General features: G+C 39.2%; 1 protein-coding gene across 1 annotated transcript in view; it reads right to left on the bottom strand.

Moving 5' to 3' along the window:
- Positions 1-13,939, bottom strand: part of GPC6 (glypican 6) — a 1,191,916-nt gene that overhangs the window by 88,554 nt on the left and 1,089,423 nt on the right. The window contains exon 6 of the mRNA XM_043892444.1: positions 7,155-7,298. Coding sequence (XP_043748379.1) covers positions 7,155-7,298 — 144 coding nt within the window. The remainder of the gene's footprint in view (positions 1-7,154; positions 7,299-13,939) is intronic.

Here is a 13,939-nt window from a genome sequence, read left to right as displayed (position 1 = left end):
ACATGAGACTCTGTATGTGTCTTGAAGCAGTGGAGTGGAATGGGCTTCGGTATCTCTCAGGGACTAAGGTAGCCAGCAGAGTGGACGTTTCTCCCCACGGCATACAGCCTGATACAATTAAACACAGCCTTGCCTGAGCTGAAAGAAAGGTCTCTGCTTCTCCTGTTTTCACTGTTCTTCCACGTTCCTGAAGGAAGAGTTTCCCGAGGATGGAAAAACAGTCCACTGTCCATTGGGTGTGAGCTGAAAATTCCACAGAAGGGGCAGGCATTCCATCCAGGTTTCCAACAGTGCATATCATTGAATTAGATGTGTGCTTCCTCCAAGCCCATGGAAGATGCTGAATATCCCAGAGATAAGCCATCATTTTACATGTGCGTCTGATGACATTCCCCACTTGGGCTTCATCAACCACAAGCCTCTACATGAAACAAAAACTGTATTGGGAGGCCTCCCCGACCATGACATGCTGCTGGTGTTGCCCAGAGAAGAGCAGAAATGGAGACCGAATAAGTTGGGTGGCTTGGCTTTAATGTTTTGTATTTTCTCCCTGCTTTGAAAGCTTGTTGTATTTTGCTGCTGTGATTGCCAAAGGTTCACTGAAAAGGAAACTAGGGTGTCTCCGTGGGGGGTTTGCAGCCAACAGATACAGCAAGTTCAGGCAGGACTGAGCAGTTCACAGTCTGAACGGAGTTGAGCAGTAGCTGTTTGTTTGCTGGGGTGAATGGGGCATAATTTATTCAGCTGCAGCAGAGACTGAAAGCCAATCTGGCCTTGACCCATTTATCTTTAGAAAACTAATTAAAGCGCAGAATCTGGTTTACTGTTGTTACTGAGGTTTTAGCTTCTCCTGTTTGGGCCACTCAAAGACTGAGGGTGTGTATGTATTATCTCCACATGTGTCTGTGTCTTGTTGCCGAGGTGGAAGATGGAAAATATCAGTTTCACCTAAAGACAGCAGCTGAGGCTCTAGATAATAAAGCAGTTTCTTAAACACAGCCTGACATCCTTTTGAAATGCAAAAGAGTGGATTAGCCGGATGCAGAATCCTTTGAGGTGACAATGAAATGCCATGGCAATTTAAAATGAACAACAGACAGTTTCCCTCATCCTTACAACCAAGACTTCCTAAATCACACCAAAATGGTCCCAAAGAGGCATGCAAGAACATTTTTATGAGCAGCATTTTATTCCGAAACTGGGATTAACCATCAGGCAGGAAACGGCAGCCAGAATGCGAGTTGCTTTGTCCATTTTGCTTCCGAACCATAAGAAAAGTGTTCGGGTTCCCAGGACTTGGTGATATTTGCTAAGTACTTAAATTTATACCTATTAATATTAACACCTGTGGCACGCTCATACATTTCAGGAACTGCATTGTGTTTCTGGAAGAAACATATCCAATAATAGACATCTGATTTGGGGGAGCCTAACTAAAGAGTATTATAGGAGACAAGCAGAGAAGTCCAGCACAGTTGGGGAGTGGGTGGAGATGATATTATGATTTACATTCTTTCCAACATGTTTAAGGACATTATTCTTCTTGGGGGAAAACCCTGAGGGTCATGATGACTATCAGATAAGGAGGTTGGACTTGGTCAACTGCCAGACAATCTGGAGATACCAAGAGAATGCTGCTGAGGGTTGGCACATTCTGTCAACTGGAGGCAGTCGAGTTTTGTCAAGTGGACCAAAGTAATAGAACCCTGACTTGTCCCACCACTGATGCTTTCTTCTCCCACTTTTCATTTAGCACCAGGAGACCTTAGGCTATCTGTATTTCCTGTTCCTTCCTCAAGATCTTCCCTTCCAGAGTACTTCTGGAAGGAGTACCTTCCTTCAGATTTACCTCTAAACTTTCAGATTTACCTCTAACCTTTTTTCCCTTATCCAAACTGCCCTGGGCTCCGAGACCTGGAATGATGAATAGGGATACTACTCAGAGGACATTTTCTTTTAAACACATGAATTTGAGAGGAGGAAATTTAGACATAGTGTTGCCATTGCCTGAATTGAGGGTCAGATAGGCGTGTAGCATCATGACATAGGTGTACTGCATGAATAAATGAATTCATCAGGTGAGAGGCATCTTCTCGTACAGGTCCATGATCCTAAGGAGGGCTCAGGTCTTTCTGAAGTGGTAGGACCAGCATGGAGTGATATTACAAAAACCACTGGATCACATAACTATTTGATTATTATGATTAATAGGGAAAGTCAGGTAGGATAACCTGGGTGTGCCTGTCCTCATCTCCAATACAAATTGCTCTGTCACAGTAAATACCCAATGGTCTCTCCCTAAATGCAATAAAACTCATCAGTAAATTTGAGTAGGAGAAAAAAAATAAACAAGCTGTATCACCAATATTCCTTACCCCCTAAATTCTCTATGTCCCCAGCTAATGGAAAAATTAGCTCCTTATGCATGAGAGTTGATGTTGGTTTGTTGTTATTATTAGGGAGGTAATTATTTGCTCAGCACAAGAAAAAAAAAAATCCAATATATTCTGTCAGGGAAGAGAGAGTTTTTCAGGCAGGCTACACATACTCTGAATGTAGGGACAGAATTTAAATCAGCCACCAAATGAGCTAGTCTTCCACAAAGCTGAGACTGAAAACCTTGCCATTGAGAGAGAAAACCACAAATGTCCTTAACCATAAATACCAAGCCGAGAGGACATTCCTAAACCCACTGGTCACATACAGTTTTCAATGTTCGCTCTCTGGACAATTTGGAAAGAGGAAGTGGAGGCGGGATTTCTCAGGAACTCCCTGGAACAACTGTACAAAGACAAATGGGGATGAGAAGAAGAATAAGAAGACCAAAGCTTACACTATGTTGCATTGTCCTCCACACAATCCTCTGGGAAGCAAGAGGAAAACAAATTCAAAGGAAAAAGAAAGAGAGATTATTCTATACATAATAGTACAGCACAGGTATAATGTTTAGCTTTGCAGACTAGCATTCCACCCACCACCACTCCCAATTCCCTCAGAATGACAAGTAGAATATTCAAGAACCTGCATACATGGCATGGTGTTGAATACTTACTGGAGACCCATTGGTCTAACTCATTGCCAACTTGATTGAATTAACTTTCAAGTCCAGTTTTTTTTTTTATCTACTTTAATAAAACGTATTCTGCTAAGACACACAATTTACTGTATTATTACTTTTGCTCTAACGAATCAGCTGGAGTAAAATAACTGACATTTTCTGCCCAAGCGTGTCCAGGGGTTGTATAGCATGTTGTACAGTAATATTCTGAGCCGTACAACTAACCATCCTTAACAGAGGATGACCTGAAACACTGCGCTGTGGGCAGATCTTAAAAATCCAGCTATTTTTATGCTGATTTATTCTTACACTCTATAGTTTCAGTGACGGTTGGGTGAAATTTTCTCTAAAGAAATAATTATTTTGCACTAAATTATTAAGAGAATTCACAGAATGTAAATTTAAGAAAAAAAGAAAGAGAATCAATCTCTTCCTGATTTCAAATGAACACCCCTGGTCTATTTAATTGAAAATCCGTAACAGTGGGCTGGGACAGAAGGACTACTAGAGTGAGTGTGGGTGATAGGAAAGAGACACATGATAACGGGACCAGTTTGTTAATCAGTTTAGTTGATGGCATTTTTACCTTGAACAAACCATAGCAGGAAGGACTGTAGTATTTTCTGATGAGTCAGCTTTCCATCAGCAGTGGATTTATATAAGGATATTCATTCATTATGGGGTGATAAAAATTACTTTACAATAGCATGTCTGAAAGCTATATCTAAACAATTTTTTTTTTTGCCAGTATAAATTTGGAGGAACATATGGAGTGTTTCCTAATGATATAAAAGATTGACTGCTTTATAAAGGTAAGAAGAGACTAAATGATGCTACTGATATATATATATATTTTTTTGCTACTGATATATTTTAAAGAGAGAGTTTTGTTTTTAATTATTTTATATAAGGTTTAGAGGCAGTTTACCCAGTTGGGGATTAGGAGATTTACTTCTAAAAACAATCCCCATAACTACCACTTCACATAAAAAATAGCTTTATAATAGCTGGTATAAGAACATTTACCGATGGAACCCAAAGTTAATGCCACAGGTACTAATTTTAAATTGTAGTAAGAAGTGATTCTCCAAGTTTTACAGTTAAGTCATTTTCACTTTGGCAAAAGGGGTAGGGTGATTGGGATGGTCTTTCAGTTGCTGTCCTTTTGAAGCGTGTCCTCTGCTGAAACACTGAGAGAAATTAAAGGAAGTCTTTTCCAATTACCCTTCCTTTTGGGGACACATGCTTCTTATAAATATTCAGGAAACATCGTTGCAGGAGAAAATTAAAACAGGAGTAGGTAACACGAGATTTGTTCATAAACATTCAAAATAGGCAGTAATATATGTCAGACCCAGCAGGACCCTTCACCTACACATGCATCTTGAAGATGATTTTATCTGACTGATGCCCAGCCCTGTCTGGCCAAGGGAACCGCTCCAACCTTTTCGCTATTCAGAGCTGTGTTGACCGCACAAAGGAAAGAAAGCTTTGGAGGAAACAATGGCTGCAAATGGAGATTCTGATGTTAGCTTTGGAGCTAGCTTGTGTTTCTCAAGAATAACCTTGTCTCGCTCCTGTTGACAGGGAAGCAGTTCCTTGGCCTTAGGGGTGGAAAAGTAGCTCCAGGTTGGTTTATGACTGGCTGTGAATTACCAATTTTTGCTTCTTACAATCTGAGAGGAATCAGAATTTAATTTAATAAGAAATTAATAAAACTGCCATTCTCCCTTATAGAGCCTGGAGCTACACCTATGACGAAGTAAGTACTACATGCCACTGGAGAATATTTTAGAATAAAATTGGCTTATTGATTTGGATTTGTATACACTGACTCTGGTCCTTATGTACTTTGAGTTTGAAAGGGAAAGTGTCAGTCGCTCAGTCATGTCCGACTCTTTGCGACCCCATGAACTGCTCCGTCCATGGAATTCTTCAGGCCAGAATACTGGAGTGGGTAGCCGTTCCCTTCTCCAGGGGAGTATCTCTTGAGTTTAGTCTTTGTTTTTTCCTCATGATATGATTAACCATTACTAATTCTTTTAAAAAATGATTAAATATTCTTTAGGGGTGCATAAAATAGAAGATCTTAAATCAGTTTGCTATTTTCCAGGACTTCTCAAGACTCTTATATTTGGGGCATTTTGAGGATGACCAGTGAAGTTCCTTTTTAAAAGAAAAGGTTCCAATTCCAATTTTCATATCTACTAGATTTTAGGCATTGTATAAAATTCTCAAAGTGTTGATGTTTTATTCGAGCTGTACTGAGTTGTACAAATACTGTTGCCTTGGGAAAAGCACTTTTCTCGCTCTACTTCCTTTGTTTGAGTGTGTGAGTGTGTGTGAGTGTGTGTGTGCGTGTGTGTGTGTGTGTGAGTGTGTGTGTTTATCTTTCCTGGGAGGAGAGAAGACTGTGCTTCTGTTTCAAAGGCAAAAAAATTAATTAGTAGTCGTAGATGTCATTATATTGTTCAAAATCAATGCAGTTTTAACTAAGTGGATAATGTTCTCCGCTTGTTTTCCAATTTTATTTTCCTGTGGTAAGAACATTTAACCTGAGATCTAGCCTCTTAACCAATACAGTACTGTTATCTATAGCACAATGGTTGCACAGCAGATCTCAAAAACTTACTAATCTTGCATTGTGCCTAGTTCTGAAAGTAGAATTTATAAAAATTCTGAAAAGCATGAATTGTTTCAATAATTATGCAGAGCCAACTGAAATAGGAAATGAAAAAAGAAGGAAAGAGAGACACGGGTAGGTCAAGCCCATACTCATAAACTGTGCTTTGGTTAAAAGGATCTTGGCATATAAAGGAATTTATAAAATGAGAATGCAAACAATGGAATCTAATGAAACCATCATTTTGTTGAAAAGAAAAAAGGTGACTAACTTTAAACTTTTCCTGAAATTGTGAATGGACAATAGATATAACTAAGGTAAAGTACAAAGGTGAAGCAATTACGCAGATTATCCCTTTTGCAAAACCTACACTGAAGAGGGAGTTTTACTTGCTAATAAACAGTAAATTTATAACATAATTTAGTGGTTAATGACTGCACTTACCCCTTCATATTGGAGCTTCCTGGATAGGCCTTTGTGTTGTAAGTACATTTGATTTTTATAGAGAATAATGCTGAGATTACTTATTATGAGGTCAAATGCTACCAATTTAATCTTCCAAGTTCTACACTGTAGATGGATATTAACTAAAATGATAATTTATAACAGTGACTAATAAAAGTATTTTCATAACCAGAAACCCTTGAGATCTGAGTTTATATGACATAATCAGATGTGGTTCAAGTGTTTATGACCTTAAGGCTTTTATCTGTTAATTTTACATCAAGATAATTGGCAAAGCAACATTAACAGCACTAACAATTACAGGTATATAAATTGTTTACACTGCTATAAATTATATTGAAAACATTCAGGCAGTATTTCTTGGAAATTATGAGCTTTTCATTTTTATAGCAAAATTTGATGTCTGAAACACATTAAAAATCATGTTTACTATATTTATGGTTGTAATCTCCAAGTAAATGACTTCAATGATAGATATTTGGTCCCCTGACACACATTTAAATGGATCAAAGAGTGACTATTTCTAAGGATGTCAACTTTTAAAATACACACAAAAAAGAAAAAAAATAGTAGTAATATTGATTTGGAGTCTTTTGGCAAGGTATTTTCAAACAGAAAACTTTACATAAAAGGAACATTCATAATAAAGTTACACTGTATCATAATTAAAAAAATAACTAAAGTAGATGAATAAGAAATGTGCTATTGTAATTATATCTCTGGAAGACATTGTAACTTAGTCTTCAAATTAATATTTCAGAAGAAATATGGAGTTGAAAATTTGGTCATTGGATGAGTGGATTAATAGCGATAAGACTTCTTAAATAACCTAATTCTTGACCTAAAAGGAAGATCTCATTACTTTTCAATATTCTAATTAAGATCAGGAGCAGATATAAGGCTGAAATGACTTTTACAACCAACTTTTTCAGAATTCCATCACGTCTTCTGAAGAATAACCTTGGTAACAGAAAGTGGCCATGATGACCATCAATCCGGGGGACTCACCAGCCGATCCAAGCTCGTGCCTGCAGCAGTGGTGGGTCTTTCCTCAGGATTGTAAGGTCTGAATCGTGTATTAAAATTTTCAGGAGCTGAGCGAGCAGATCTGAGAGCTGGAGCAGGTTTGGGTTGGCCACATCCCTGAAACACCTGGAAGAACCATGGAAAGATTAGGAAGTTACACAAGGAGTTTCTTCCTAGAGCACGCAGTGCACTGGCTTCCACATTTTGTATGGAACTCTTATCTCCAAAAACACTCTGACTCTGAAACCTAAACAAGTACAACCACCAGTGAAACAGAATTACCCCATCAGAGTGACTGACTTATAACCTGACTCCCATTTTCAACATATACAGTCAATCCTCGTTACTTATGGATTCTGTTTTTGTGAATTTGCCTACAGTTGACCCTCTCCTCGATTTGATCCCTGGGTTGGGAATATCCCTCGAAGAAGGGAATGGCAACCCATTCCAGTATTCTTGCCTAAGAAATCCCACGGACAGAGAAGCCTGGCAGGCTACAGTCCACGGGGTTGTAAAGAGTTGGATGTGACTGAGGGACTACACTTTCACTTTAAACTGATCCTCTCCATATCTATGGGCTTCCCTTGTGGCTCAGTTGGGAAGGAATCCGCCTGCAATGCGGGAGACCTCGGTTTGATTGCTGGGTTGGGAAGATCCCCTGGAGAAGGGAAAGGCTACCCACTCCAGTATTCTGGCCTGGAGAATTCCGTGGACTATTTAGTCCATGAGGTTGCAAAGAGTCAGACACAACTGAGCGACTTTCACTTCACTTCTCCATATCCACGGTTTTGAATCTGCAAATTCAACCAAACTCAGATTGAATTCAATTTTGAGATCTGCAGAGGCTCCTGGAACTAATCTCCTGCAGATAGTGAGGGAAGACTGTACTCATTAAAATTAATTTGTAACCCCCCAAATAAAAATTCAAACATGTCTGCAGACATCGGCAGAGAGGCCAAGTCCATCTTTCCAGCTGAAGCAGTCTAACAAGGCAAAGCTCTGCCTTCTTGTTTCAGCTCTTAAACTGTAAATGAGTTTCTCCTTGGTGATATATTTAATGCCACATTTTTTGTGTGTGCTTTACTAATACTTGGTGATTTCCCTTTTTAAAACAGCCCCCAACTGTAGCGTTGAAGTTCTGTCTAGTTCCTAAGGCTATGATATGCCCTGTGGAGAAAACTGTGTTTTAGATAAACTTCATTCAGGTATGAGTTATGGTACACTTGACTATGAATTCAATGTTAATGAATCAATAAAGTGAAAGTGAAGTCGCTCAGTCGTGTCCGACTCTTTGTGACCCTGTGGACTGTAGCCTACCAGGCTCCTCCAACTATGGGATTCTTCAGGCAAGAATACTGGAGTGGGTTGCCGTTTCCTTCTCCAGGGGATCTTCCCAACCCAGGGATCAAACTCAGGTCTCCCCCATTGGAGGCAGACACTTTAACCTCTGAGCCACCAGGGAAGCCCAATGAATCAATAATATGTATCAAATAAGGTGTCTTTCAGGAGAGACACATAAAACAAGGCTATATGCATTGACTGGTTGGTGAAAATGTGACAAAAAGCTTGAAGGAGAGGCTGAGTGGGATGGATTGGGGTACTGGGATTGACATATATACACCACTATGTATAAAATAGATAACTAATGAAAATCTACTGCAGAGAACAGAGAACTCCACTCAGTGCGTGACCTAAATGGGAAGGAAATCCAAAAAAGAGGGGACATGCATCTATGTATAGTTGATTTACTTTGCCATTTAACAGAAACTAACACATTATAAAGCACTATAAAGCAACTATACTCCGATTAAAAAAAAAAAAAAAGCTTGTTGGAACCTAACCCTGTATTTCTCATAGGAGCAATGGTTCAGTATTTGCTAATTCAGGGTCTGCAGTGACTTATAGAACATAACTTTGCAAATAATGAGAATCGACTATATTCAACATGGAATGATTTCTGGATCAAAGAAATGTCCCAGATATTTTCATGTCCTTGAATTTGTCATTCAAGAAACATTTGTTTGGGATTCTTGTTACTGATACAAATGTATCTCATGTATAGCATGAATGTGTGCTCGGTTATGTCTGACTCTTTGCAACCCCATGGACTATAGTCTGCCAGTTTCCTCTGTCCATGGGATTCTCCAGGCAAGAATACTGGAATGGGTTGCCATTTCCTTCTCCAGGGGATCTTCCTGACCCAGGGCTCGAACTCGAGTCTCCTGAATTGGCAGGCAGATTCTTTACCATTGAGCCACCTGGGAAGCCCCTCATTTATAACATATAAAGTCAAATAACTTGAGTGTCTCCCCTTTGAATAATGAAAACCTTTACTGGAAGAATTCTTTGAAAACACTCTCTTGAGCCACGGTGAAGAAATAGGACAAGCAAATGTGGATAAATTCCCTAGAATGACAGATCCTTCTAATTTTGTTGTTGACAGCTGTTCATGTCACAATTAGGCTTGCCATGGGAAATCAAACATTCTCTTGTAGTGATCTCAGGGACCGAGCTGCTAGTTCTTTTCCACAGTGATTTCACTTGGGGTGCTGTGGGAATACCTCCTTTGCTAGTTTTATTTTTTTTATTTTTATTTATTTATTTTTTTTGCTAGTTTTAGAAGCTTCGTGCTCTCTGCTGGTTATCCAGAGATAATCCCTTCGCCAGGATTACAGGAAATCTAGTTATATTTCCAGGAAGTTTTGATGAAGTTTAACTTTGCCTTTCTTTCTACACAGGAGATGGTTCTACCCTGGACACTTTCTTTAGTAAGCTTTTCGGGACTATTTATGTCATCCAATTCTTAATGTACACGGCTGTGTTGAGAATGCATTCCTTCTGGCTTTGTTATTTGATTCTGTGTTGTTTAACTCTAAAATACAAGTTTTTCATTAGGCATTTTATGGGATTTCCCTGAAGTATACAGAGGGCTCCTGGGTGTCATTCTCAATGACAAATTCCAACTTGAGACATGATTCATTTAGCTGTTCCATGAGAACTGACTTCCCCTTTGTTGTATTCAAAAATTCTCCTTCCACTCAGCACTTTCAGAGCAGGCCCACTTTGTCTCGGCATTCTTCAAGATTGGTCTTAACACGCTATTGATTCTTCTCTCACACAGTTTCTGAAGCTGATGGTGTAAACCGGTGTGATAAAGATAGTGGGCCCCTTTCTCCTAGTGCTAAATCACTTCCCAGTGGCAAGGTCATGGCTGATGGAGGGCATTAACATTTCCAAAGCTCCAGGGTTCAGTTGAGTGTGCTATTTTGGATCGCTTTGAAAATGACAACTGACTTTTAAAAAGTAGAAAGCCTAGGGCAAAACAATATTAATGGCCTTGCTGAGATTTCTTGAAGCTGTTGCACGTAAAGAGTTAACAGACCTTCTTAATTTGCCCTTGGGAAGAGGCTGGCTCACTGGTTTAAGTTAAATCAAAGGAACAAGAAATGCCCTGGAAGAATATTAGTGCCCCAAGGGAGATATTTCATTGTAACAGAAAACTTTACCACTTGTTTGATTTTTTTTTTTTGAGAGTGTTAATTATGATAATAGAATGTGGGTAAGTCAATATAGTTTTCTGCTCATAGCTTTCTGTTAATAAATCAGGTTTGGATTTTGAAGATGATTTCAATGCAGAAATTGCTGGGTCTATGATCTATGATCTGAACTGAAGAAGACACAGACTTCTAATATTATGGAAACAACACCTAACCCCATAATAAGGTGAAGACCCACATAGAAATCTGTCACAATATGTAAAGATATGAATTGTGAAGGGCCTTGAACACAGATTCTAGTATACTCTTCAGTTCAGTTCAGTCACTCAGTAGTGTCCGACTCTTTGCAGTCCCAAGGACTGCAGCATGCCAGCCCTCCCTGTCCATCACCAACGCTTGGAGCTTGCTCAAACACATGTCCATCGAATCGGTGATGCCATCCAACCATCTCATCCTCTGTCGTCCCCTTCTCCTCCTGCCTTCAATCCTTCCCAGCATCAGAGTCTTTTCCAAGGAGTCAGTTCTTTGCATCAGGTAGCCAAAGTATTGGAGTTTCAGCTTCAGCACCAGTTCTTCCAATTAATATTTAGGACTGATTTCCTTTAGGATTGACTGGTTGGATCTCCTTGCAGTCCAAGGGACTTTCAAGAGTCTTCTACAACTCCACAGTTCCAAAGGATCAATTCTTTGGTGCTCAGCTTTCTTTTTAGTCCAACTCTCACATCCATCCATACTAGAAAAACCATAGCTTTGACTAAATGGACCTTAGAATAAGGGAATTGTTTTAAGAGCATTTCTTTAGTGTGGAAGTGCCAAGCTTAATGATGGAGAACAGTTTTTCAGAAATTTACAAAACCTAAACACACCCACACCCACACACACACAGAGATCAGAGCATCAGCTCACCTTGTCCTTGTTAGAGAATGATTTAAAATACCTTGATTCTCATGAAGAGAATGTACCTTAAACAACATATATCCGTCAAATAACTTAGATGGCATATAAAATGAAAATTAATAATTTCATTGTTACTACATGCAATCGGTTAGCTAGACAAATATTTTTAAAACATGGGTTTCATGAGGTGGTTGAAAAAAGGGATTCAGAACATTTGAACTATCTCAGACAATTTTCTGAGCCTGCTATAGCAGTAGGCTAGGGGAAATTCTATAGCTCCTGAAGTTCAGAGCTATATTACTACAAAGGAACAATGAGCCTTATTCTTCTTGTTCTGGGTGCCCCAGTATTTTGTATTTTGAATAAAGGTAGAAACAGATGAGGAATAATGTGGGGATAAGGGTCTTCAGTTAAAAGTCTGTAGATCAAGTCTCCTCCCAAGGAATGGTCAGAACTAGAGATGCAGATCTGGGTTATTAGCCTAAAGACAGTATTTAAAATCCTGAAGCTGGCTGTACTCACCAAGGATAGGTATCCAGACAGGTGGCAGGAGGGGCTGAAGACAGCCCAGGGTCAAGTCAACATTCAGAGGACTTCCTTGAATCTTAGTTTCTTCCTCTGACAAATGGGAACAATATTATTTACCACACAGACAGACTGTGAGGATAAAATGCAATAATACCTAAGGCAGGAAAACAGAAGCTAATGTCTGGAAAAGTAAGTACTCAATAATAATTAGCTAATTGTATCATTCTGTGATCGGTTCTTCTAGTTCCATTTTCTGAATAAGGAGACTCAAGGGGGAAAAACGTCTGGACTGATGTTTCTTCAATGTCTTCCACAAAAATTTATTTCCTGGGCTGCTAACAGCTGTTACGTAAGCAATGGATTCCACGCATCAATGTTAAATGAGGTACCTTAGTAGGGCTTCATCAGGCTAACATGTGTTCTGACTCATCCAAAGGGAGAAGCTCATTTGTAGTGTTTTCCAAAACGATCTGGCCAAGGGTTCGCCAGGAAGTCCTCACAAGGTGTTCCAGGGAACACACCGGGACACGCTAGGAAGTCTGCTCTGATTAGCCAAGAGGAGAATTGATTCAGATGTAACTGCGTTTAACTAGAGGTCTTCGTGAAGCCACTTCCCCCCTCCACTACCTTCAATTTGAGAGAAGAAATACTGTTTTCAGATACTTAAGTTCTTCTCTTTGCAATAGAAATTTCCAGAGGATATGGCTGCAGGCTAAGCCATCTCATTGTGGAACAAATCATTAGCTTTACTCCTCAAAGAAATAGAATCATTATTACCTCCTGCCTAGCTCCCTCCAAGGGATGTTGAAAGGGAAAATTAGATCATTCGGAAAAGTATTTGGAAGCCCCAGTGTAGACAGATGCTACAGATGTACAAAGGAATTATCCTTCCCATGAGGCAGACTCATGAAACTTGTGGATTTCAGGAAGATATCTGGCTTGAGAATCCTCTCTCTTAAGAGGATTACTGAGATAACATCTCTGAAGTATGTTGGTATTCTGAGATGAGAGAAGTAAAGGTTAAAGATGGAAAGTGCTGAAAGATGAGGCATTTTATTGTTTGGGAAAACAAGAAAGAGAGAGGGGTGTGGTGAGAACAGGCTGCAGGGCTGTTTTAGGGCCCTAAGGACAAGTATTTTTCCTTTAAGATATCGCAGCATCTTAACATATTTCTTTAAAATAACAATATGGTGTATATTTTTTCAGAGGTGTCCATAGCTTTATACTGCTCTGTCTCCTTTATCTTCTGCAGGTTGGTCATACATTCACCAAACTCATTACTGGCAATCTGAGAAGCATCAACTCTACACCAGCCCTGTTGCAGTCCCCGAGTTGGTTTTTTTTTTTTTTTTTTTTTAAATCTTCTAAGTTTCTACTCAGTGGAGTTTTTATTTTGGTAGGAAGAATCTTGCTATTCCTATAACCATTTTGAAATTTGCAAATAGATAACTAATCATGTAGATTAGTAGAGGTGACAGTCCATGCTACCTAGATTTAATTGGACTTGATGTTTTGAGAGTAAGTGATGCTTTACTTACTTATTAGATTCTAATTTACATTAGAGTGTTAATAAATGAACTATTTGTTAGATGACCACTTGGGGAATCCAATCTATCCCATTTGTTCCCAAGGAAACAGAAGCTAACATAGCTGATGGACTCCACATATATTTTGTACAAGTGTGGTCACAATTTTCTTGAGAGACAAGTGGAAGAGGAAGGTCACCAATAAGAGTCTAAAAGCTTGGAGTCCTGGTTTCAATCTTCCTCTTTACACTTGTGTGATCCAGGATGTAAAGAAGATAGCTATTGTGAAGATACAATGATATAATGCTTAGAAAAGATA

This window comes from Cervus elaphus, chromosome 30 (assembly GCF_910594005.1).
Source record: "Cervus elaphus chromosome 30, mCerEla1.1, whole genome shotgun sequence".
NCBI lineage: Eukaryota > Metazoa > Chordata > Mammalia > Artiodactyla > Cervidae > Cervus > Cervus elaphus.
Note: the sequence above shows the minus strand (reverse complement) of the source record. Positions and strands in the feature narration are given on the sequence as shown.